The following is a 27,500-nucleotide window of genomic DNA, read 5'->3' as shown; positions in this document are numbered from 1 at the left end:
GTAGGCGGTGGAGCCATCATGGAAGACGCAGAAGTAAGAGGTGGGAATCATCGTGGCAATCGCAGAAGAGGTGGGGTCATCGTGGCAGTCGCAAGAAGTAGAAGGTGGGGTCGTTGTGGCAGTCGCAAGTAGTGGAAGGTGGGGTCATCGTGGCAGTCGAAGAAGTAGAAGGTGGGGTCATCATGACAGGCACAGAACTAGGTGGTGGGGCAATCCTGGCAGGTACAAAAGTAGCAGATGAGGCTATCCTGGCACGCACAGAAGTAGGAGGTGGGGCCAACATGGCAGGCACAGAACTAGCAGATGAGGCCATCACGGTAGGTACAGAACTATGCACAGAACTAGCAGATGAGGCCATCACGGCAGGCACAGAAGTAGCAGATGAGGCCATCACGGCAGGCACAGAAGTAGCAGATGAAGCCATCACGGTAGGCACAGAAGTAGCAGATGAAGCCATCACGGCTGGCACAGAAGTAGCAGATGAAGCCATCACGGCAGGCACAGAAGTAGCAGATGAAGCCATCACGGTAGGCACAGAAGTAGCAGATGAAGCCATCACGGCAGGCACAGAAGTAGCAGATGAGGCCATCACGGTAGGCACAGAAGTAGCAGATGAGGCCATCACGGTAGGCACAGAAGTAGCAGATGAGGCCATCACGGCAGGCACAGAAGTAGCAGATGAAGCCATCACGGTAGGCACAGAAGTAGCAGATGAGGCCATGATGGCAGGCACAGAAGTAGCAGATGAGGCCATGATGGCAGGCACAGAAGTAGCAGATGAGGCCATGATGGCAGGCACAGAAGTAGCAGATGAGGCCATCTCGGAAGGGAGGTGGAGCCATCATCCTGGCAGGCACAGAAGTAGAAGATAGGGCCATTATGGCAGGCACTGGCAGTGGGGAGGGTGTACAACAAACAAAAGATTGTAATTTGCTGAAATGAAAGGCGCTTTATCCAGCACTGTCCAAAGAAAATCTATTGTGACAAACACATACATGAAGATTGTACACTAAGCAAACGTTTTCCATATATAAACATTCTTGATGACAGGTCTCATTGGCACAAAGTGGCACATAATCGCATCACTATGAGGGTGTGGATTGAATTTATGTTGTATTCATGTTCTCTACTGACTCAGCTGCTGAGACATACTGAAAACATGACCGCCAATCATATTTGTGCAAGTTAATTTTAATAATTACATCCATATTAAAATGATAATTAGTTCAGGTACTTTGTGGCGGGAGGGGCAGTTCCTGGTCAAGAATTAACTGGAGCTAAATCAGTCATTAGCCTGAGAATTTGTTTGTGAATGTCGCACTTTATTTGTGAATTATGTTAGGGAGAAAAAAATTAAAATAAATTAATATTAGGTTGGGAAAATTCATGAACAGCACTCAATTATTTTTGCCAATATCATAGTAGCTTGAAATTGAATCTTAATGCATCAGATAATCAGGGCACTTGGCATCAGAGATGATTTTAAACAAATAATAGTAATAATGAAAACGGCAGAGGGAACAAATTATCCAACAATAGCGGGAAGCAACGGCGTTCAGCAATCATAGGACACTCTGCCTTTACAAACATTTTAATTAGCGCCCGAGCCCCTCGCGCCTCTGTTTTTATAGAAATAACCAAGTAAACAATACAGTTATTGTATCAAACATTGTAACAAATATATGCTGGACAAATCAAGGGGTACAAAAAAAGTGCAACCAATTTAGTGTTTAAATGGAGGCCTTATGCCCACGGCCGTATTCGAGATCTATATCATTTGAGCCTGAGCCCATAATGTACCACCGAGTGAAAAACTGTGGCCTGCCCCAATGCATGCTGTATTATTATATACAGTGCCTCAGAGTGCCTACAGGTCTGTAATACGGACCTTAGGCATTCTGTGGATAGGCATGAGAGAGCCCTAAGGTCGGGGCTTCACAGCAACATTTGGCTGCCCACGATTTGTAGTAAGATTGCAGCATTATCTCGCCTCTTGCATGACCCCAATAACATCCCTATAGTTAAAAACGTTATGCGACAGTCCCAAGTCGCCTGCAACCTTTTTACCTAATATGTAGACATCGATGTGGAACGGGAGTGGCGGTAATGCTGCAATTTTACAGTAGCTCACAATACAAGAGACGTTTTTCATTTACAGTGTTCTATAATTTATGATCCACTTCTGGTTCTGGCTTAAAAAAATAGTGGGGGCCCGTTGCTGTTCTGCACCAACGACGAGAGAACTCCTGCCGATTCACGGGACCGATCCGGATCGTATAAAGAAATTTGATAATAGGCAATTCCCAGATACACAAGTACAATTTCACCTCTGGCTCATCAAAGTTAAAACTCAGTGTTAAAAGGGGTTGACTAGGCATTTAAAAGTGCAATACCAGACACAACCCATGAACAAGAGTGGCGCTGTTTCTGGGACAATCCCTTTTATCACAGCATATCAAATCAGATTTAACAATTGCATTATCAATGAGTTATTATTTAGGTTTATTACACATGCACTCCACTCACCGGTCACAAGTTCTCTTATTTCTTGGTCATTGGTTTTTCTCAGTAGTCTAAGCAGGGCAGGAATTCCGCCAGCGTTCTTCACCGCGATCTTGTTTTCATCAGTAGATTTGCCATATACTAGATTTCTCAATGCGCCACACGCATTTTTATGAACTTCCAGAACCTTGTGATCCAGAAGATCGACCAGGTGTTTTATTCCTCCATGTCGACACACCTGACAAGTTTTAAAGTGGTAAAAAATGAATAAAAAATAAAAATCAAATATTGTAGTACTGAACAACCTTGATGTGCTACTGAGATCAGAGATTAAATCTAGGGAAGGTGGGCTTATGTGAAAAAGTAAATACTGCCTATATGGAAAGGATGCGGTGGAATGTCCTTCATTAAAAAACAAAATCCCTCATTAGGCAGCTGTAGATTACACTTCCGAAAATAGAAAAATTCAGCACTACCTCTGTTAAAAATGTTAATTATTTTTTTCTCTATTATATCATTAAAATCATGTTGGCAATGCAAATGACGCTGACGCGTTTTAAGTCACACTCTTAGTCATAGGCTAATGTCTAAGCCAGTGTTGCCCGAGACACGTAAGCGTCATTTGTACTGCAGACATGATTTTAATGATATAATAGAGAAACAAAAGTTACATTTTTAACAGAGGTGGTGCTGCATTTTGTTATTTTCGTACTTTGATCTTGTCCTGACCTGAGGCCCACCAGGCCATCCGTGTACCCTCCCGATAACCAGAAGCCGACGCCACAAGAAACATGTCTGTTTAGGCGAGTTGACCATTTTTTTTGCTTTACTTATCGTACTGTAGATTAGACGCAATGCAGCCAGAAACATTGTGTGTAACCTGCATGTTTTGGATAATTTTCTTCCTCTCTGATGGTTTCTGTAAATGTACATTTTCTCTCCTCATGATTGCCAAGTGGGCGGGCTCTTCATTGTGTGACGTATGAGCTGTGCTGTGTGCTCTGGGCCAATCAGATGTTTACCCTTTGTTGTTAACCCTTCGTCTCTTGAGATACTGCAGCTGCATCCCCCTCCTCCCTGTCTAATTTACTGTTTTACACTATGTGGACTTTTAAGAGACGGAGAAGGCTTATGAACATTTACAGAGAGCCTGCAGGAAGGAAGATAGGAACTAAAAGGAGAGGCCATCTCCTGTTCCATTCGTAAAGAAATTTATAATTTGATGCTTTAAAGCCAACGGCTCCATGGACATCTACTCAATTTAATGGGCACCCAATGCTTCGCATTCCAGGTCTTGGGATGGAAAATGAACTTAGAAGTCTAGACTTGTGATATCCCTGCCATCAACAGTTGATCTTCGGGGCTCTCAGCACTTCCTAAACAGCTGGTCGTCTCATGGCCCCAGCAATCTGAAACGCGGTTTCCAAAAATAGACAACTCCACCTAGTTATACCTCCTCCTTATTGTATAGGTTTAAGACAAAAAAAAAAAAGGTAAAGTGCTGAAGCAAAAACCTTTCTTCTGTCTAAGATATGAAGCACAGGCACAGTGAGCACTCTTAGGGAGCATTCAGAGTTTGCCCATTATTATACAACCAATTTGGATGATGGTGTAAATCCAGAATTCATGTGAAGTGCAAGTGAAAGAGAGGAGATGGTTCTACCTAAAATAACAGCATTTCATTTCTGCCGTGTGAATGTAGCTTGTATTCTTTGACAGGGAAAAGATTGCTGTAATTTCGTCCGAGTTTAAAACGCAATTATTGCTATAGGGAAAACGTTTTGTTATTTATTGATACAGGTTATTTCGGATGGATTTTGCAGTTTTTTTTTGCGTATCTTAAAAGCCGGTGTTTTTGTAAAGATCGGTCGCTGTTGGCAGCAGTTAGGTCACAGATCTGAACACAAAACCCCTGGATGCACAGTCAAGACTGACAACTATTGGAAAAAGATTATTTGCAGCACGTCATCAAGTGACTTGTAGTCTCAGTTCATCAGCTCGTAGACATTTTAGAAACTGAAGCTTATTCACGAGGTGACAGCCATAGTCGTTCACTAGAAACCTGTAATAATCACTTATTTCTAATGATATAAATATTAATAGCCTGAGTCTACGAGCGACCAGTTCTGGCGGTACAGAGGTGGCATCGCTGTTGCCTTTTCTAGTTTGTTTAAATAAAGCCTGCTTGTTGCTGGTTTCCAGGTAGCAACAGTTTCCTACGCTGCACAGAAAGAAACTTGACAATTTACAATCTATAAAAATAAAGCCATAACAAGATCTGTCAGCATCTAGCCTGCTTGTTGCTGGTTTCCAGATCGCAAAAGCTTTCTACAATGCAAAGTGAAATAAAACCTAAAAAAATATTAACACTTAAATACATATAAAAATATGCTAGTGTTTAGATTTCTATTTCTAAAATTGAAGAGAATTCAAAGGTGGTGCTTTGGTTCAGGACCAGACACTGTTTAGCTATCTTTAGCAGGCGTTAAACAGCTCTAACTTTTTATTTGTTGGGCTAGCGACGTGATTTTTGTGATGTTTTTTGTCTTCGACAACGCACCTTTTTTGAATAATTTTTCGACACATTTTTTTTTGCTATTTTAGCATTTCTTTGCTTAAAGTTGGAATATAATAGTAAAAAAATATGTTTTTTTTTCCTTTTAGCTATTTTACCCTAAAATAAACCTTTTATTTGTGATCGCCATTGTCTAACGTAAATTTTGACATGTTACAGGTCTATTTTAGGGTAATTGAGTCAGGGCTAGCTACGAGAATGATTGGCAGGGGGACGAGGACTTATTATAGGTGGGTATTTTATGTGTAATTATTATTATGGTCTTTTTGCACTTTATTTCACTTTTAGATCTTTTTATTATTATGGTCTATCCCTCTAAGGTCAGAAAAGACCTTTGGGGGACTTTATTTATTTTTATTTTACACCTTATTTTTCCAACATGGAAATCAGCCCCCTTATAGTGACTTTTGTCGCTAATAGGGCTGGGCTGTTTCTAGTTAGACCCAGCAGTAGGCTGCCACTAACGGCACCCGGCGATCATGTGACCAGTCACATGATCACCCGGACCAATAGTGACAGAGGCACTGCCTCTATTCATATACACAGCGCTTACGGAGTGCTGTGTAGACGTGATTAGAGAAGACAGACTGCTTCTATCCTCCGCTTAGGGTCCCCGGCAGCTCCGTAAACGTGATTTTAGGGGAGGAGGTTTTTTTTTCTTTAATCTCTTACCTCAATTTTGATTTTATGGTCACCGAAGCAGAGATGTTGCAGGTAAGCTGCTGCATTTGCTTGCACTGAAGGGAAGTGATGCTGAAGCATATGAATGACCTCAGGTAGTTCGGGATCACGCCAAGCAAACTCTCTGAAATGAGAAGAAGATATCATTTATTTTGATCGACAGTTCGGAGATCATTGCTCCACAGATTCAATCAAGCAATTTGACAATCTCCGTACAGTGAGAGAAATGGCAGGGGGGAGAGGTTTTCTGTGATAGACTGCCAGGGAGAGCTAAGAGAGGAAGACAGAAAGACTGTCTGGTTACCCAGGGGACAGAAATATGATCACCATGAGTGGTAATATGTCAGACAACGGCGGTCACTTTCTATCCCAGAAACTGAAGGCAGAAGAAACTAAAAGGCAGAAGAAACTGGGACATTAACAGTAGCATAGAACGAAAAAATAAAAAAAGTACAGCTTAGGCCGGTTTCACAGCCATTAACGCTTCCTGAAGCTGAACCGCACACGGGCAAATTATCAACATGGAAAATGACAGGGCTGATTATTATGGATTCTTGTATTGAATACATTTCTGAGTGCTGTTAGAGTCAGTTCACACAGTTTTTTTGCTGCAGATTTTCACACGAAAACCATTTTGGAATCCGCACCTAAAAAGGGCGGAAATCGTGCCCCATTGATTTCAGTGGGAGGAAGAGGCATTTTTGTTCTCCCGGTGGCTTTTGGCCGCTCGTGGAAAAAAAAGAAAAAGCGACATGTTAGTTTCTTAGTGCTTTTCTCCACGTGTTTTGCCCGTGGTACTTGCATTAGATTCTATAAACTCGGGCAAAAAAAGGCAGCAAAAAAAAAAACAGTTTCAAATCTGCCTCAAAATTCCTGGAGAAATTCTGGGGCAGATTTCCTTTTAAAACCTTTAAAAACTTAGTGTAAACAGGGCCTTAAAGTATTTCTCATTATAGACAAATAAATCACATAGGATTGAAAAAAAAGATTAAAAATTAAATAAATAAATAAAAGGCCATTAATTTATATATATGACATAAAGCATTTATTTAAAGAGGACCGGTCACCTCTCCCGACATGTCTGTTTTACTAAATTCTTGTATTCATCATGAAATAATATTTTATAACTTTGCGTTGTGCCATTCCTCTGTCATACCTCCTAGAAATTTATGAATAAATTGATAATTTGGTGTTGCCTTTCCCCTAGTCAAAGAAGGCCTCATGCACTCCAACGTGCTTTTGCGGCCGTAATTCCCCCGAAAATCCACGGGAGAATTGCGGCCCCATTCTTTCCTATGGGGCCATGCACACGACCGTGTTTTCCACGGTCCGCGCATGGCACAGGAGCCTGCACTGCAGAAAGAATGGGCATGTCTTATTACGGACGTGTTCTGCGGTCCGGCTAATTAAAAATAATGGCCGCGGCTGACCGTGCACTGCCGGCCGACCCGAAAATCACGGCCGTGCACATGGCTACGGTCGCGTGCATGAGGCCTAACTATCAGCTCTGATTGGACATTTTCAGTCTATGAAGGCAACACACGCAGCTGGTAATACCCATTTGGCAATTTGTTTAAAAAATGTCTAGGAGGAATAACAGAGGAACACCACAACAGAGTTCTAAGAAAATATGCTTAAGAGTTATTTCCTGGGAAATTATTTTTTTTACTAAAACAGACCTGTCAGGAGAGGTGTCAGGTTCCCTTTAAAGGTTTCTTTGTACAAGCCATTTTTGTTAGAATAGTTTAGTCCCCCCAAAAATAAGTTGATTACAGGGTGTCCTGCTGCCTGGAGTCCCATTAACCGGCTGTAATCTGTGGGTAAACTCAGCAACAAGTGCCCACCAATTCCTCTGAAGTGCCACCACACGGGAAATGGAGAATTACAGAGTTCTGATATAAAATCAATGGGCTATCTGCGTGAGGCATCGACATACTCTGCGGTCCAGAGAAAGATACGCTACTTGTGGCCACTCTCCACGGTATAAGATGATGGTCCGGAATGGTGGACTCTTCTCTATTTACTTAGAATTCCCTAATAGGATGTTTGAAAAAAGGTTTTATAAACTTGTATGAGACAATGCTGGAGCATCTTTTCTTCTAACTTTGCATTGTGCTATTCAACTGTTATTCTTCCTAAAAAAATATTAATAAATTGAAAACTGGGTATTACCATAACTGTTGGCAATGAGATTTGTTACTACATAGGACGGAGCTGACTGTATAAAAAGGGCAAATCTTCTTGACAATGAATGGTACCACCCAGTTGTCAATTTCATCATACATTTCCAGGAGGAACAACAGAGAAACGTCAAAGCGAAGAGTTAGAAGAAAAGATGCTCCAGCATTGTTATTTTATGACGAAAGCAAATATGAACTAAAACAGACATGTGGGGACAGGTGACAGCTCCACTTTCAAGAGAATTTATCACAATAATAATAATAATTAAATATTATTATTATTATTATTATTATTATTATTATTATTAAAAATAAATAAAAAATTGCCAGTAACATTTTCTGTCAAGCGGTTAACAATTCTATTCAGCTGCTTCTTGCACATATTTTTGTGAATCTATGTGACAACCAATAGGGCTGCCAATACAGCCCCCACAACTTAGCCCCGTGAATGCCTTATCTGCCTAGTTATGCAGTGATACAGAAGCAGGAGACACAACCGCCGAACTCGGAAAATTAGTCAGTCATTCTTGAGGCTTGAAAGCTGAATAACAAATACTGGGCAGGTAGATAACTCAAGGATGGTGTTTTTTTATTTTAATAGGTAATGTTCATGTGGTCAGTGGCCCTTTAAATTATTTTTGGGCAATAAATTATTCCATTATAAGCACGTCAGAAGTACAATCTGCACAAAATGCCCTTCTGAACAGACACAAATTACAATGTAGATTGAAGTAGTTTGTAATGCAAATTAAACCACAGGGCACTCTTGACATCACTTAATATTAAATAGGGGTAATAAATTACGTCCGTACACAAAATGTGCAGTTCTATCAGCCAAGCCAGCAAACATCTCGCAGCACCAAATATCAAAAATCTACTTAGTGTTAATCATATTACGCCTGAAGAACATGAATGCAGACGCTTCGTCCGGTGGATTAATGTGAAAGGCCCGGAGCCACCGGCTAAGCGATAGGCCCAACAAATAGCGAACAACATATCAAAGTCAGAGTGTATACAGAGGCCAATAGGGATTTTGGACCCGGTTTTGTTACCTGTATATTCGCCAGCACCTTGTCGGAACGTGATAGGAGTACATGACAGCTCCTGGAATAACGCATTACTTTTCTGCGAAGCCAACGTGCCCAAAACTTGTGCCAGCTCAAGTTAACCAACAGGTACAAGACACACATACCTTACTGAGGCATCATAAAACGCTGCTGTGTCACGATTAATTATAGAATACAAGGAGGGATGGGTTTTTGTTAAAGAGTAAGTAGAAGTCTAAACCAAAATGAAATGTGGGGGTATTATTATTAGATTTTTTTTCTAAACTGAAATAATACTTAAAAAGGGGTGGCATGGGGATTTTTGAGTTAGAGGGGTGTTCCCAATTCAGGAATCTCATCAATTAGCCAGTGAAAAGCAGCTACAAAGAGGACCTGGCATATCGATGCGTTACACAGATTTTAATGGGAACTGTGCAATGCATAATTTCTCCTGTGGTGGCGCTGCAGGAATATTCAACACTTGCTGCCGGATTCCCACACAGATTGCAGCAGCGTCAAAATGCTATCCAGTTATATCAGTTTATGTGAAGAAAAAGACAACCAGAAACCAAAATGAGGGTATGGGATTTTTAGCTGTTTTTTATTTTTTTTTTGTAATGAGACGTGAAAATAATATTTGTTTAAAAAAAAAAAAATTAACGAGAAAAATAAAGGTTCCCAAGTTGACCTATTTTATCAATATGGCCACCATTACAGCTTCCACAGGGGTGGTCACCGAGCTTTTCTTGAGACCAAAATAGCAAACTGCTAGATTTTCTATTACAGAGCTGTAGTCAAATTACAAATCACTTTTGATATTTATTTTAAAACATTTTTGGGATAAACTGGACTGAAGGGTGAAAGCAAAGCAACATACAAGTGCAGAACATTTGTGGCCTGATGAAGGCAAGATTGTTCTTTTTGGGTCTAGTGGCCACAGACAGTATGTCAGACGACCCCCGAGCGCTGAATTCAAGCCATAATACGCTGTGAAGACCGTAAAGCATGATGCTGCAAAAATCATGATTATGGGGATGTTTGGGCCTAATTATCGCATACAAGGGATCCTGGATCAGTTTGAATATATCAAAATACTTGAGATCATGTTGCCCTATGCCGAAGAAAAAATGCCCTTGGAATGGGTGTTAAAACACGACAATGACCCAAAACACACCAGTAAGCGAACATCTTGGTTACAGACCAACAGGATTGAGGTAATGGAGTGGCCAACCCAATCCCCTGACCTCAATCCCATAGAGAACTTGTGGGGGGGACAGGGCATCAAACATGTGATTTATGAGGCAAAACCCCAAAATGCAGCAGAACTGAGGAATGTCGTCCAATCTTCCTGGGACTGGATACCCGATCAGAGGTGCCAGAAGTTGGTCGATTCCACGCAACACAGATGTCCAGCAATTCTCAGAAACAATGGAGATGCCACTAAATATTAGTTCAGTAACGTGAATCTGAAACATTTTTAAATTTATACATTCCATTTTTGAGTTTCTAAATAAAAATGTTGGCACTGCTATTTTTCTTAACACTACTGTGTGTAATATATATATATTTTGTTTTATTTTTTTAAATATTGCAGCTTTTAAACCTCGATCTCAAAAACTAAAATTTGTCATGATCATTATTTTGTGAGCTTGGTGAATGAAAGCATTTGAAAATACGTGATTTTAAAAGGAATGGTCTGGTTTTGAAAACTCATTTTCAAGGGAATTCTGATTGAATAGAGGGGAGTCCCTGTCTACCAAGAGCAACTCCTAATCTGGAGGACTTGGCACATCCATACATTACATGGACAGCTTATCGATTTCAATAAGTACTACTTCATTTCCCCTCTGGGGGCGCTGCAGGGAAATTTAACACTCGGTGAAGGATTCTCCCACAGGATAGAGTCAATGGCTGGGGGTCCGAGCAGCAGGACACCCTGCACTATGTGGTCCCTGATAAGAAGTTATTGGTAAAAGGGTTATCCAGGTCCTTAGGATAGGCCACCAATATTAGATTGGTGGGGATTTGACTGTCGGCACCTCCGCCGATCAGCTGTTTAAAGGGTCCGTGGCGCTAGTGAATCCATGTAAACAATGAAGAAACTGCAGTGCTTGATGAGTGCCAGGGCCCCTTTAAATAGATGAATGGCGGCGGAGCAGATAGATCCCAACTGATCTAATATGGATTTATATCAGTTTTAAAAACCCAGATAACCCCTTTAAAAGTAGATCCCCCCTTTAAGACTTCTGTTATATTGAAAGGATAAGCAGCTCAAAGGCCTTGAGAAACCAGACTGGAAATATGTAATGTCAGGACACGCAGTGCCAGATTCCAGAACATTTTATTCCAGGTATGAAAGATGTGGCCTGCACCTGATATCTAACCCTTCCTAATAGCTAGAAATTAAATATAATTCAGCAATTACAGCTGGCATTACGTAGCTAGAACCATGGAGGAACTCAAGCAAGAAGTAAAACAAAATGCTAAGTTATAAAATGACAGGGAAACCGCCAAGGTGATTATTAAGGATTTAGCAGACACCTAGATAATGTTAGGTAGAGGATGTCTGGTGAGAAGAGAAGATGGCAGCATAGAATTTTCCTGTCCTGGGTAATCTCAAACCTTTGTCATCGCAGTAACAACAACATAGGTAAATGTTTTTGATGTTATATCCATTTATTTCTTATACAAAATATCAGAATTTAATCAATTAAAGAGTCTCTGTCACCACATTATAAGTGCTCTATATTGTACATGATGTGATCGGCGGCTTAATGTAGATTACAGCAGTGTTTTTATTTAGAAAAATTATAATTTTTGACGGAGTTATGACCTATTTTAACTTTATGCTAATGAGTTTCTTAATGAACAACTGGACGTGTTTTACTTTTGACCAAGTGGCCGTTGTACAGAGGAGTGTATGACGCTGACCAATCAGTGACCAATCAGCGTCATACACTTCTCTCCATTCATGTACTCAGCACATAGTGATCTAGCTAGATCACTATGTGCAGTCACTTACTCACATATTAACGTTACTGAAGTGTCCTGACAGTGAATAGACATCACTACCAGCCAGGACGTGATGTCTATTCAGAATCCTAACACTTCGGTAATGTTTGTGTGAGATTTACAGCAAGGCAAGCGTAAGCTCGTTTTAAATGACAGTTTACAGCGTAATCTCGCTGTAGATGGGTCATAACTCCGTCAAAAATTATCGTTTTCCTAAATAAAAAACCTTGCTGTGATCTACATTACAGCATCGATCACATTATGTAGGAGATAGGCCACTTATAATCTGGTGACAGAGCCTCTTTAAAGGAGTTGTCCAGGATTAGAAAAAAAAATGGCTGTTTTTCTGCCAAAAACAGCGCCACACTTGTCCACAGGTATTATGTGGTACTGCAGCTCAGCTTAATTCACTTTAACAGAGCTGAGCTGCAATACCAGACAACTTTTGGACAGGTGTGATGTTGTTTCTGGAAGAAAGCAGACATGTTTTTCTAATCCTGGACAAATCACTTTAAAGGGGTTGTATAAGATTAGAAAAGAGTGCTACTCTTGTCCATAGGATATGTCTGGTATTGCAGCTCAGCCCAACTTACTTGAAAGGGACTGAGCTGCAATACCAGTCTCAGACTATAGACAAAAGTGGCGCTATATCTAAAAAAACAAAAAAAAAAAAAATATAAACAAGCCCTTTAAAAGAAAACACCAAAAATTATTTCATGTTTCGACATATCTATGTACATTAATAAGTAACCTTTTAAATACTTTGCTTTACATGACGTTTTCTTCTCGGTTCAGATCTAAAGCTAAATTCAGAATTCTGCTGGTTTCCCGTTACTAGGGAGCAGTGCATTGTGGGAGCCCAGATGACCGTGTGAGCTCAGGTGTTAGATCACATGTCTGACAGCAGTGTGGAGATAGACTGCTGTCAGTTTCCAAGGGCAACTAGCAAAATTCTAAAAGCAGGTTTCTATATCAAGAAAGACATAACTCAAAAAGTGAAACAAAAACAGTAAAAGGTTTGCAAAATTACTCCACTGTGAATCTCTATATAAATGCCCCAAATTTAAATCTAGATATACCAGACATATAGGTTTGTAGAGGTCTGGGAACCTACCAATACCCTGAACGAAGAGGGTCCTGGCATATGATTCACCCCTTTAATGATCCAAAGTCATTGTTTTCCAAGAGTATTTCCACTCCAGCAAACATGCTCCTGATTTATGTGAAGTCGTTACAAATTTTTTCAGTCTATCCATTTCTCGGTGAGCTGGAACACAGCCAATATACATCCCACATTACATCTCCCATAAAGGTTATTACACAGCTTTTCTGGAGTCATGACCAGCAAATCTGCTCGGCTATGCAATGATCCATTCATAGCCTCAAAACTGTTGCATAACCAGTCAGATTTACTATTCAGCAATCTCGGAAAGCTGGGTGGCAACCCCTAGAATGGAGGATTGTAAAGAGAGCAAAGTGTCTCAACAAACAAAGCAACTGATTTGCTTATCTTATATCCAATACCCAACTTTTACTTGCCTGGGGTCCTTCTGTATGCTGTCAATCGATGGGGATCTTGTTGTTCCATCGTCTGCCGGTGCTGCGTTTGGCATTCTGTTGTAGCCGCCTTCAGACACCCGGTACGGCATTGATCTGTATGGCTCTGCATAGGTAGCTGCAGTGTTGAGAGCATAATTATTTCTTTGGTATGCAAGAGTGTTACGTTGGCTCAATGTCCTGTGTAGATTACCCGACCCTAACAAAATAAAACAATAAGTTCACGCCGGACCTCCAAAAATATCAGTCACTGCGACTGGTTCCCCATTACCAAAAACACACAAAGTACAGTATTAGGACACGGGTGGTGGAGAGGGCAGCTAGAAAACCCATTATACCTGTGTATTTACAACATGCAGCCGTAAAGCGTCATTAGGGACAGGTGTACAAACAACATATGACAAATTTGCTATTGGTGTCAGACAAGTGCTTCTTACCCTCAGTGTAAAGAACCTGCTGGTCTGAAGTTCTCCAGTTCAATATGGAGGACATGTTCATTCGTCATGGAGGGTATATTTTGTACATAAAATCCTATTTCTTACATTTAATAAAGCCTATTCATTGTAGAATAAAAAGTTACACAACGTTGTGTATCAATTCCTACGTTTTCAAAAATCTCTGCTTGCAGTCAAGGAATAGGAACATCATTATTTACATCCACAAACTGAAAACCTGCCCTGATATTGTGAAGCTCACATAGCTGCACTGCTTGCTACATATATCACGACTCTCTCTCCCTGCGGCTGTGTGAGCAGAACATGATCAGGATGGGTTTTTAAGCCTCTGGATGTACACAAGAATGTGTTCACTCACTGACTGCAAGCAGACATTTTCAAAATGTTGAGGAACGGATACCCAAACGTTACAAAGTATAATAAATAGGGTCTATTTACATGAAATTGGAAAAACTGGGGGTCCTGGTAAAGGAGTAAATATTGGCGTGCGAATACAACCCACCAGCAACAATGAGATCTGAAGAGTGAAAATAAGTTCCTATGGAAAAAATAACAGTGTGTCTGTAATCTGCGTTCATAAATACGTATACCCTGAGGCTTATACACTGGTTAGAGAAAGCATCTGACACCCGATTATAACAAACTACAATGGAGTATTAAAACAATGTAACAAGTAAATTATATCATGCACATGGACAGAACATAAACCTCTTATTACAGTACAGGATGAGGTGTTAAATCGATGGTAATTCACATTGTGACTGGAGTTGATTTTACCTCTGTCTTCCATGTTTATACACCACAAGCAGGGGGCCTCGCTGCTCCCATGTCTTGCTTATAATGTACCAGGTCCAGGGGAAAAAGTTTTTTTTTTTACAGTGCCTAAATCTAATATTTGTGACACTAAACGTTAAGTTTTTCTTATCTTTTTATTTGTATTACTACCGAAGCTAAAAACATCAAAACATGAGGTTTCTACGAGGCCTAATGTCGGTATAACTACACGGAGTTACCAGAGCAGAAGAGCAGGAAGTGTTGTCATGTGGGCACAGGAACTTCAGAAGAACTTGAACCACTGACAACTCAAGACACTCCTAATGAAATGTGTTTTTTTTTTCACACAATGAAGAAGCTGCTTTATGCCTTTTGTTGATGGGGCACCTGGCACATTGTGAAAATCTCTCCCAGCACTTAATCATGGACGCCTTTATGCAATTTTGCATCAAATCATAACTTTTAATTTAAAAAAACGCATACAAATTTATGTTTGCGGCTGAAATTCTGACCCAAGCAGAGCCAGATTACAAGATGTGCTGAGTTCATACCTGGGTCTACATGCCCATAACTTCACATAAACCAAAGATCTATGCGATCCAGATGCCGATAAATATCAGAGTCATACAGGCGACAAGTGGTCCGATTAAGCACAGGGGGTGATTAGATGTGTAATTGCTCATCTTCTCACATATGTAGTTTATTTAAAAAAAAAAAAAAAAAGAACCCACTAAATCTGATCAGTAAGGTGGGTGGTAACATGAAGAAAAGTTCTGGTATCATCCTCCTGGGGTCACTAGAGGCCGTGTGTTCTTTTGGCCTCCGTTAGGCGGTTAACATCAGGTAAACAGGTTTGCCTAAAGTGGAAGGGGCTTATGTGAATTTTCAGTAAAGTGGGAGTTTTCAGGTGGATCGGTGGAAGGGCTTAAAAGTGTCCTGCGAATGGGGATGCCAATGTTGGAAGGTATGTATATACAATTATTTTGTTATATAGACAAAAAAAGGGGGGGGGGGAGAAACGATAAAATCTAGAGGGGGAAAAAAAAAGTAAAGGAGTTGTCCAGTATTTAAAAAACATGGCCACTTCTTCCTATAAACAGCGCCACACCTGTCCATGGCTTATGTCGGTATTGCAGCCTGGCTCCATTTAAGTGCGGCTAAGCTGCAATACCACACACAACTTGTGGACCAATATGGCACTATTTGTGTAAGCAGTCGTGTTTTTCTCATCTTGGACAACCCCTTTAAGGCTCTCATTGTTGCCACTGAAAACATGAAAGCAATGCCTTGACTGGTTTCTCTGGCCAACAAGTACACGATCTCAGAAACAAGTTTGATACCCAAAATAAATAAGGCCCAAAATAAAACCCTCAAGACTATACACCAACATCCCTATAAATATATACATTACAAAAATAGAAAAAAAAAAGAAATCGTTAAAACAGCCAATTCAATCTGCACACAGTTTTATTCTAAAATAAAACTGAAAAAAAAAAAATAAAAAAAAAATGGAGGAATCAAAGCAACCGGTCAGATTACAGCTCTCAATCCTATAAAGGCAGATGAAAGCGGTGTCCTGATTGGTTGCAATAGGCAAGTACTAGATCTTTGAGATTCCATATTGTCGGCATTCTGTATATTGGATATTTATATAGGACTAGGAGACCTTTCCACTTATTATGCTCCAGGTTAAATATACAATCATTCCCATGCAATTTTTAACAATTAAGGGATATGCATCGTGGGGTTAATAGGCCATACCATCCCCAGGAGACAATCACAGGACACACTTATAATGCCAGTAAGACAGCCATATATTAAAGCCTCTAGACTGTAATATAACATGATATTATGATCCGGGTTCCGCTCGCTTTGACAGGAGCGTAACACCATCACACCTAATGGATGTTTAATGGGGAAAGTTATTTGCATGAGGTCATTGAGGCTAATGGGAGAGCCGTCTCTGACAAGGTATGAAATGGACTGGGTTGCCAAAACGAGCCATTTATTGAGAACGGGCGCAAGAAGCGGTCAGAGATCAGCACGCAGAGGAGACGAGAAGCCTTTATTCTTTTAATGCTTGTGTCAGATCTGAGCACCTTCACTATAACTCCACAGATTATTAAAGTCTGGCTGCTCTGTGGAGATTTTATTCCACAATTTTATATTATGCACTAAAAGCGACTTTACTCTTCTTATAAGGGTATGTTCACGGCCAAATTACGGACGTAATTCGGGCGTGTTACGCCTGGAATTACGTCCGAAATTACGGCTTGAAAGCGTTGACAAACATCTGCCCATTGAAAGTATATTTACGCGTCACTGTCAAAAGACGGCGCGTAAATAGACGCCCGCGCCAAAGAAGTGTCATGTCACTTCTTCAGACGTAAATGGAGCCGTTTTCCATGGACTCCATGGAAAACCAGCTCCAGTTACGTCCGTAATGGATGCGGCGTTCAAGCGCCTGCACATGCCGTTACGGCTGAAATGACGGGGCTGTTTTCTCCTGGAAACAGCCCCGTAATTTCGGCCGTTACGGACGGTGCCGTGTGAACATACCCTAAACCTCAGGGTTGTAAATATTAAAGGAGTAAGGGAGGGTAAAGGAGAAACTATGGGAGTCAGGAAACTATAAACTTATCATTCAAAGTGAGATTATGCCAAGTTCCCTCCATACTGTCAAGTCTAAAGACAATCTAATCTAGCTGCGGAAATCTTTCACATCCATTCAGGTAATAACCCACTGGGTCCACGCTGTCGTAGGAATTTGGGGGACAAAATAATTTTCACGCTGTGGTTTCATATACCAAGTTCTATTGACGAAGCCGGTCCCAGGCGAAACGCGCGTCGAGGTGCTCTTTTTTTCTGTGCCACATCTAGGCTGATGTTCATCTCCTGCCACCATGTCTATAGGTATGGTTCATTTTCGGTAGTGTAATGCCTTTCTCCTATTAGATAGTACTCTATTCAGGGTTATACATATATGGCTATTCATTTTCTATATTTACCTATAGTTATAACTTTTGTTCGGGCTGTGTATTTTTGCTGTCTTTCACAGCTACACATGTCCTGTATATTTCATGGGGTTTGCATGATTTGACATCTTTTGTCTCTAGATGGGTTGTTCTGTATACCCTCAGGTATAATTTCATCTATACCACTCTGATGCTGTTCTTTGGAATCCGACTTATTTTTATCATTGTCATTATTTCTGATATCACGTATTGCTATTCATTATGTACTAATAAAGATTATAATATTTTATGAAAATACGTGTCAGTTATACATTCATAGGTATAATAGTGGGTGCTATGTCCCCTATGTTTTTTGGTTATTCATATACAAAGTTCGACATGCTTGTCGGAAAAATCTCCAGGTGTATACGATAAATGTAGGCTGCCTACCTAACAGTGGCATCAGTCACCATATAGACGGAGATGGCGTATGTTAATTATAGGAGTCATGAAGTCTCATAATGTATATATTAAAGGGGTTATGTAGGGACCGAAAAGTATTAGCAGTGTACTGACTGCAGTATATGAGTACACTCGCTAATATACATTCCGGTCCCCCGTCGGACAAATGATGAGATTTTAATAGATTTTTATCATGCTGGCGGGGGATCGTAAGTCTAGTGGCACAGTCTTCCTTCTGACGACACAACTCTTCGTCATGTGACTGGCCCCGCTCTACTCCATGTACAAGCAGTAGTACAGCGATTACATAGAGTACGGCGGTGCCGGTCACATGATAAAGAATCATGTTGTCGTGAAGGAGGACTGTGCCACTAGACTTCCGGTCCCCCGCCAGCACTACAAAGATCTATTAAAAATCTCATAATCAGCACGACGGGGGACCGGAATGTATATTAGCGAGTGTACTCGTATACTGCAGTCCGTACACTGCTAATACTTTTCAGGCCCTACATAACCCCTAAATGTATACCCTTACAGTCTATAGGTGACGGCTGCCACTGTGAAGCATTAGTGTAACGCAGCTGTCACCATTAGGCTATAATGGTACACTTTAACGTAGGAGTCATGAAATGCCATTGAAAAGCTCATGACGTATGCGTTAAACGTATACCTGAGATGTATAACATAGTGGCATACATCATCCATAGGCCCCCATGTTAAAAGTTCACTTTTTGCGGGATTGGAAAGTGTAGTCTACTACGCCATTACACCCTTAAAAAAAAAAAGGGTTTACTGACGTACCATCCAGATAGAGGTCAGACTCTTTTGCGTTCCCGACATACATGCTAAATGTAGGGCATAAACACGGTGCGAAAGGGGCCTTAAACCACTAAACAAAAAAAAGTATGGATGTTCCAGTGCTTCTAGAGTATAGCTCCATACATATGGTGCCTGGCGGACAATCGTGCTGCAGCACGGAGGTCAGATGGCTCCATACTAAGGAGTGCCTAAAGATAACGTCCGTTATTAAGACAGTGGAATCTGCCAAAAATCTGTGAGAGCGCGCAGACCCTTGCTAGAGATAAGCAGCACAATGTGTTTCTGACAGCTACTCATCTTCTCCCATTCCATACAAATAAGGTCTCCTGCACACGACCGTAGCCGTGTGCACGGCCGTGATTTTCGGGTCGGCCGGCTGTGGACTGTCAGCGGACTGTCAGCCGCAGGCCGCCCGCAAATCGCGGGGCATGCACATGGCCGCGGCCATTGTTTTCAATGAGCCCGGACCGCAGAACCGGGCCATAATAAGACATGCCCGTTCTTTCTGCGGTCCGGGCTCCCGGGCCGTGCACGGACCGCAAAAACTACGGTCGTGTGCACGGCCCCATAGAAAAGAATGGGGCCGCAATTCTCCCATGGATTTTCGGGGGAATTGCGGCCGCAAAAACACGGTCGTGTGCATGAGGCCTAACATGTACATTGTGATGAGCCAGAGGTGCAAAATAGTGAAATTACTTGTTTCAGTGGCAGGGCTGAATCGCAACTTAAAAAAAAAAAGTTAATGAAGTAGAACTAAAGGATAAGACAACGACAAAGAGCCGGAGCCATGTCTCACTGGAAGGCAGAAATCTCCAGCCTAAGTGATGCCTGTAATGTGGTCAACCATGCCCTTACTTAACAGCGAAAGTGTTAACCAAAATACGTGGTCACCATAGCAATAAAACTTGCTGTACTGTATTTGTTGACTTTTTGTGTGATATTGTCCCTTTAAGGGCATTCCAGCTCTAAATCATCAATATTATTTGTGTAACTAATTGGCGTCCAGACTTTAACCCCTTAACGCCGAAGGACGGATATATCCGTCCTCAGCAGCTGCTAGTTCGCGCAGGAGGACGGATATATCCGTCCTGTGATCGCGCGGGTACTGACAGCGTACCCATGCGATCAGCGGCAGGAGCACGGCTGTTATACACAGCCTGGCTCCTGCTGCAACTGCCGGAATCGAAGCACGCGCCGATTCCGGCAGTTTAACCCATTAAATGCCGCTGTCAATAGTGACAGCGGCATTTAATGTGTTTGACAGAGGGGGGAACTCCCTCTGTCTCCCGATCGGCGCCCCCACAAACAAATCGCGGGTCGCCGTCGGGTTTCCATGACAGCCGGGGGTCTAACAAAGACCCCCAGGTCTGTCTTCAGCATCTGCCTGTTAGGCGATGCCAGAGGCATGACCTAATAGGTTGCCTGTCAGTTTTACACTGACAGGCAATAATGCTTTGGTATACGAAGTATACCAAAGCATTATATATGCGATCGGCATATCGCATAGTGAAGTCCCCTGGTGGGACTAAAAAAAAAAAAGTAAAACCGTTAAATAAAGTTTGTGAAAAAAAAAATAAAAAAAATTACAGTCAAAGTCAAATAAAACTACTTTTTTGCCCCAAAAAGTGGTTTTATTTAATAAAACGGTCAAAACAAATCACACATACACATATATGGTATCCCCGCGATCGTAACAACTTGACCAATAAAATGAACACATTAATTAAACCGCCGGATGAACGGCGTCCAAAGAAAACGCAAAAAACAACGGCAAAATTCTCTTTTCTCCCATTCCCCCCATAAAAAATAAAATAAAAGTTCATCTATAAGTCCTATGTACCCCAAAATAGTACTAATGAAAACTACACATTGTCCCGCAAAAATCAAGCCCACGTACGGCCACATCGACGGAAAAATAAAAAAAATTACGCCTCTTGGAACGCGGCGATGCAAAAACAAGTAATTTTTTTCTAAAAGGGTTTTTATTGTGCAAACATAGAAAAAACATATAAAACCTTTACACATTTGGTATCCCTGTAATCGTGCCGACCCATAGAATAAAGTGAACATGTTATTTACGCTGCATAGTAAACGGCGTAAATTTATAACGTGAAAATTAATGCTGGAATAGCTGCTTATTTTCAATTCTCTCCTAAAATAAAGTTAATAAAAGTTAATCAATATATTATAAGCATCTAAAAATGGTACAATTACAAAATACAACTCGTCCCGGAAAAAACAAGCCCTTATACGGCGATGTCGACGGAATAAAAAAAGAGTTACGACTCTTGGAATGCGACCGTGAAAAAACAAAAAATAATCCTTGGTCATTAACGTGCAAAATGGCCCGGTCATTAAGGGGTTAATTACGGCAGTAATGAGACCGATTCCCCTACCCCAGCAACACCGAAGTGGAAAATTGCAAGAATTCTCAATGTTTCTTATGTTGGGTAGAACTTCTTTTAGTTACTGTAAGAGTTTTATGTACATCGGGGAGGCTTGTCAACACTATATTGTTTTCACGTCCATCAAACCATTCGTTTAAATCATTTACCATGGGGCTCCCATTTAATCAGTGCCGGCTGATTTACTGGTCCTGCGGTAATTGTCTGATACAAAAGGTCCAGTACAAATCACTTTTGTGCGGAGTAACATGGTCACATCTCATATATATATAGCACATTCATCATTCTGCAGCCGACTCCGGAGCTTCCATCACTGTCATCCGATACAGGGAGCTTTATAGAGCCCAAAACAAACCTGGTGAGCATTGATTAATTAATCGCCTCCTACATCAATGCACATGTAACCCCTGCCCACAGAGAGAAAACTTTATAAAAAGAAGATAAAAGGGAAAAAAAAAAAAAAAAAGAATCTTGTCCTCGTTTTAAATGCAGGCTAGTTCATCTTCCTTGCATTTGGATACCAAACTAATTAGAAAATATAAACACGGAATATAAACTGAATCTATGTAGAGGGCGCCAATGAGCCCTTCTAATTATTATGCTCATTTTGTAAACCTCTGAGCTTGGCACCCCAGCAGGGGTGACTAGTACATGCAGGCGTCCGTCTCACAGGCGGTTACCGTGATGTCCCGCTGTGTGTGGCTAGCTTCACAAAAAGCCCAAAACTCTACTCCTGTATTGGCCCGTTCAATCACCCACCGAGTCTACAAAAAAAGCGCAGAGAGCTAATTGTGGGACGTGCCACCAAAATGTTTTACAGAAAAGTTGGCTGCCTGCTTTGGATAAAGGAATTGCGTCCAAAATTATTCTGCTCCCTTTAGTGGAATATACACGTCTTATTTTATTTTTTATTTTTAGCCATTGAATCGAATGCAAAAACACGCTCAAAACGCTGATTTTTCTGCCTCATTGATTTCAATGGGAGGTCAGAAGCGGAAACTGGCCCAAAAAAAAAAAATATAAAAAAAAAAGAGCATGCCATTTTTTTCCCCGACGAGTGGTGAAAAGCCGATCGGAAAAAAAGCCTCTACCCCCCCCATTAAAATCAGTAGGGGGATGATTTGGGGCGTTTTTTTTTTGTGTGTCGATGCCGACACTGTTTCCGCCTTGTGAACTACCCCTTATAGTGCAAAGTGGACACAGATTTTCTCTTGTTTTTTTTTTAATTACCAAAATGATCTTCCGTGTGAAAACCACGTGTATTCGTTTTACATGCCTTGCAAATGTCAGAACTTCTATTTTAGAAAATTACAATATTACAATATTTTAAGCCAATACAAACTAAATCCATTATCTTCCACTATCTACCCCAAAAACCCTAAATCCATCCACGTACTTACAATTCTTTACATCTGAGGAATAGAAAAATGTTCTTGGAATCAAAGCTAGAAGAAGCAAGAATCAATAATAGCTATACACCCACCTGAGCCAGTGCGGTAAATTGCAGTCTGTGATCCTTGACGTAGCTCGATGGTCCCATGGTTGGCATTTCGATACACTGGACTGTAGTATGTTCTCCCCTCGTATATAGGGGTAATCTGCATATCTGGGGATACCGCAGAACGCAGGTCCTGTCCCAATTGGCTATGCTGACTTGCATAAGAGCTTCTTAAACCTGAAAGTAGTAGAATAACCAGAAATTAGATATTGTTCTCATCTTACAATGTAGAAGGAACATTATAGAAATGTAAGGGCACCTGTGGCTTACAACTATGCATGCACCTGATCTGCTGGCGGGACTGAGACTCTGTGAACCACATACAACACGAAGTCAACGTAAATAGGAAAAAAAAAGTCGTCTATATATCTGCTTGTAAACAAATAGTACAGTAAAAACGGATACACTATGTGATGCCTAGATCAGGACCTGACAGTGTGGCGCAGGACTCTGATTCAAAGAACTACAAAAGGTCGAAGCCAAAGACTATTCCACTTCCGCTGTAAAAGCCTGCTGGAAGTTCTAGTTTCACAACAGCTGGATTGCCGCAGGATGGAGACCACCAACAGTGTATCGGTTTTCCCCTGGAGTGTTCTGTTAAACATCAGAAGTCACTTTAAACAAACACCGTGCAAACCCAGCTTTAGTAAATGTGTGTGCCCCTAACAAGACCTGATCGCCAATAATTACAAGCTGATTGGCGCTCGTTTAGAAGCCCTTTACATGGGCCAATGAAAAGGTGTTGAAACGAACGATCATTAATACGATCGTTGGGTCTCAATACAGTTTACATAATGTAGTCAGCGCATCTCCATATGTTAAAAGGTGAGAACGATTACGTTTATCCATTTGTCGGCTGATTGCTGCCCTGGTTAGACAGGGAAATGACTGGGAACCAGTGTTTGTAGGAATGCTTGTTTGCCCGATCATTGGGGCCTGTGTAAATTGCCCTTAAGTTAGCTGGAAAGAAGTAGGGGTTTCCAGTCTCTCAAATTCCCCCATTGTCCAATTCTCCAGAAGATACACGAGTAGATGCGTCATAGAAATTTCTTTCAACAAAAAAACAAAAATAATAAAATCTGACTACTAGATTCAGCCTCAGTATTGCCTTACACCCCCTACTGCCCGAACACAACCATGAAGGGGTTTGATTGAAAGCGGGCGACATTAATGGACGTGATGAATGATTACTCCAAAGGTCACCCCATGACAAATATTATCCAGAATACATCACACCTTTATTCTGCTTAATCAATATACAAAATGATAAATCAAGATTCTTTACTTAAATTTAGCGATAACCCAAGGGACTTCTTAATGCTTAGCACATACTGTGTCTACACCAGGAGGACAGAAGATGTGGAAATCCATAACTTGTGACTGTCGTAGTCATCTGACTGGATATTTTGTGGTAGGGTCCCTGAATTTCTACAGTGATGTGCATTCCACCACAATCCCTCTTCCAGTCCGTGTTTGCTGCCCATTATACTATTGTATCTCCCAGGATGGGAAAGCTCCATATAAATAATGTTACGTTCAGGAGAACATCTCTACCTCGGCGCGCAGCAGGTAAGTGCCCAATTTACATACAAGCAGGATAAATAAAACATGACATTATCGCAGACTTCTGAAGAAAGGGCAAGTCAGTTCTAAGATGCTTATAGTTATCTGCTGAATTGCTTTAGTGGTCTAAGGGGAGAAAATATAAATTCTGCCTTTTTATGCAATTGCGCTTTGAAGGAGACTGTTTCCCAATGGAACCATCTGGTTTTACAAGATTTCTGAAAACTCGTTTTAATTTCACAAAACTAAACGTGTTCTATATCATGCTAAATGCGATATCTTTCACCGGTCAGTTCTTAATTTTAGGGCATCGGAACCACTTAAAAAGAATTTGCGCCAACTTCGTAAATAAGGGGTCCTTAGCACTAAAGAGAACCAGTCACTTCTCCCGATAGGTCTATTTTAGTAAATCCTTTTATTCCCCCAGAAATAACAATTCTGGAAAGTATTTTCTTAGATGAACGGCACAACACAGAGTTCTTATTCCTACGAGAATTTTTTCAATTAATTGACAACTGGGTGTTATCATTCCCCTCGTCAAAGAGGCGTGTCCCTACAGTCCCACTCGATCAGCAATGATTGGATAATCTCAGACTGTGTGGGAACACACCCCCAACTGGTCACACCCAGTTGTCATTTTATTCATATATTTCTAGAGGTAATAACCGAGGAACGGCACGAAAGTAGAATTCTAAGAAAAGATGCTCCAGAATTTCATGGGGAATACAATTATTTACTAGGACAGACATGTCAGGAGAGGTGCCGGGTCCTCCTTAAAAGACATGTTGACTAACACAAAACACCAAGCAAAAAGCTTGAAACTTTAACAAATATACTTACACGGTTCTTATTGGGGAACGTACTCTGACAACTAATGCCACAAGTTAAGACAGACAAGGTCAAGCAGGGTAATATCTACGGGGAATATAGTTACGTCATTTTTTTTATACACTTCTATTATCAACCATTCTCTTCCTCAGCGAAATTATGTGTTTATCAAAACTTTTTGAGACAGTTTTTCAAAGTGTTGAGAGGAATAGTTAAATGTGACATTTATTAAAGTTAATTCTGCAGCATCTTTTCTTAGAACTCAACGTTGTACTGTTCCTCTATTATTCTGCTTACAAATTTATGAATAAATTAACAACTGGGCGTTACCAGTTGGGGGTGTGTCCCAACACAGAACGACAATGTCCAATCAGTGCTGTCCGAGTGAGACTGTGTAGGGACACACACACCTTTGACAACTGGGTATTACCATTCCCCTTGTCAATTTATTCAAACATTTCTAGGAAGAATAACAGAGGAAGTGTTACTTCATAGAAAATACAAGTATTTACTAAAACTGACATATCAGGTGAGGTGATCAGTCCTTTTTAAGGGAGAATAAATAGCAGAATTTCATATTAAGATGATTTAGAAGTCATATGGAAACAATTTTTTTTTTTAGCAAAACGCACGTGTGTCTAATCGGGTCTAATCTCTGAGAATCATTCCCACCAACCCAGCATTGTGCAATGTTAAAGCTTCTAAGAGCTCAGAGACAGACAAGAAGACGGTGAATATGCTGTGACAAAATATAATTAGAAGCTCTTATTCTTTTCCAAACATTACATTAAGATTATGAATGTATGTCATCTGTTCTCAGTGTATCTGCAGTCTAAATATGTACGTGTGCGTGCGGATTAAACACCTATTCTTGTCTACGGCATATATACGCCAAATCATTTCCTCAGCTGAGAATACTATTCATCTAAAAGCAATTACGTGGAAAAATAGCAAATGGAGATTGGGCAATTTGTTATTGATAATTGCCATTCCCACCTGGCAGGAATTTTCTGATCTGAATTTCTAGATAATTGTTTCATCTAAAAGGCTCTCTATGATTTGGAAATACTGTACATTTTTGCCCTAGGCATAAAAGAGGAAAGTCTCGATGAATGCAGAATGACATTTTAAAGGAAAGCACAGACTCCTAATCACTAAGATTCCTTGACGTCGAGAAAGCCGTTACTCAGCGAGAAACACCAAAAATTAAAGCAAATTGTCCATGTGCATCTGTTCAAATCATCCGACCGCACACACTTGTCACAATGGTCCATAATTATTACAATGATTGGTGGACGTCTACAAAAGCACGATGGCCTTCTTTGTTTTATGAACTGAGCAATAAAAGTCATTCTACAAAATATCAGTAAAGAGAAGAAACTTACTAAATATGCACAGGAAAAATAAATATGTGGTACCCAATAGAATCAGGATTAAGAGATGAGTGACAGATTGAGGAGTGGACCAATAAAATGTTTATCCATCCTAGTAACTAGAACAGGGGTGGGCAAACTTTTTGATTCGCGGGCCACAATGGGTTCTAAAATTTGACAGAGGGGCCGGGCCAGGAGCATTTGGAGGGAGTGTTTGGGCCGGATATACTAAAGCATTAAATGGAGTGTGTGCAAACCTCATAGCACAGTAAGAACACTACAACCCAATTTATTAACTGTCTTTCAAATGTGAAAAATAGCCCTTATTGTGCCATCTATTGGGAAAACGTGGGCATTGCAGGGAAAGGGGAAAAAAAAGGAGGTTTTTACTATAATTTGGACAAGTTCGGCGGGCCGGATTAAAAAGCCTAACGGGCCGTATGTGGCCCGCGGGCCGTAGTTTGCCCATGTCTGAACTAGAATCTCAAAGGGTGACTCCAAAGCTGAAGGTGCTCTCGTCTGCCCCAGTTAGTGACGAAGGGGGGTACAGCTAGCAAATCAGGCAGCAATTTTTCCGAGGCGACTATATGACATCCAAAGTTTCACCCGCAAAGCTCCTCAGTAACCGTACCACCCAATCTACCAACTGTGTCTCCCACCACCAGATTTGAAGGAATTGTCTCACCATGACATGTTCCCCCCTCTATGACCCATAAAGGAGAATTGCTCTGTAAGAGTGGCTCTCGCACAGGCGTACCCGATGTGTCCATGCATTATACGGACAGTCATTCCTTTGATTGGCCGGTAGATAATGCT

The 27,500-nt window shown here is 40.9% G+C and overlaps 1 protein-coding gene across 1 annotated transcript in view; it reads right to left on the bottom strand.

Moving 5' to 3' along the window:
* The window catches only part of PKP4 (plakophilin 4), a 222,781-nt gene that overhangs the window by 43,329 nt on the left and 151,952 nt on the right, over positions 1-27,500 (bottom strand). The window contains exons 8-11 of the mRNA XM_075829313.1: positions 22,906-23,097; positions 13,532-13,752; positions 5,750-5,878; positions 2,527-2,740 (exon numbers count right to left, since the gene is read on the bottom strand). Coding sequence (XP_075685428.1) covers positions 2,527-2,740; positions 5,750-5,878; positions 13,532-13,752; positions 22,906-23,097 — 756 coding nt within the window. The remainder of the gene's footprint in view (positions 1-2,526; positions 2,741-5,749; positions 5,879-13,531; positions 13,753-22,905; positions 23,098-27,500) is intronic.

Source organism: Rhinoderma darwinii, chromosome 6 (assembly GCF_050947455.1).
Source record: "Rhinoderma darwinii isolate aRhiDar2 chromosome 6, aRhiDar2.hap1, whole genome shotgun sequence".
Classification (NCBI taxonomy): domain Eukaryota; kingdom Metazoa; phylum Chordata; class Amphibia; order Anura; family Rhinodermatidae; genus Rhinoderma; species Rhinoderma darwinii.
Note: the sequence above shows the minus strand (reverse complement) of the source record. Positions and strands in the feature narration are given on the sequence as shown.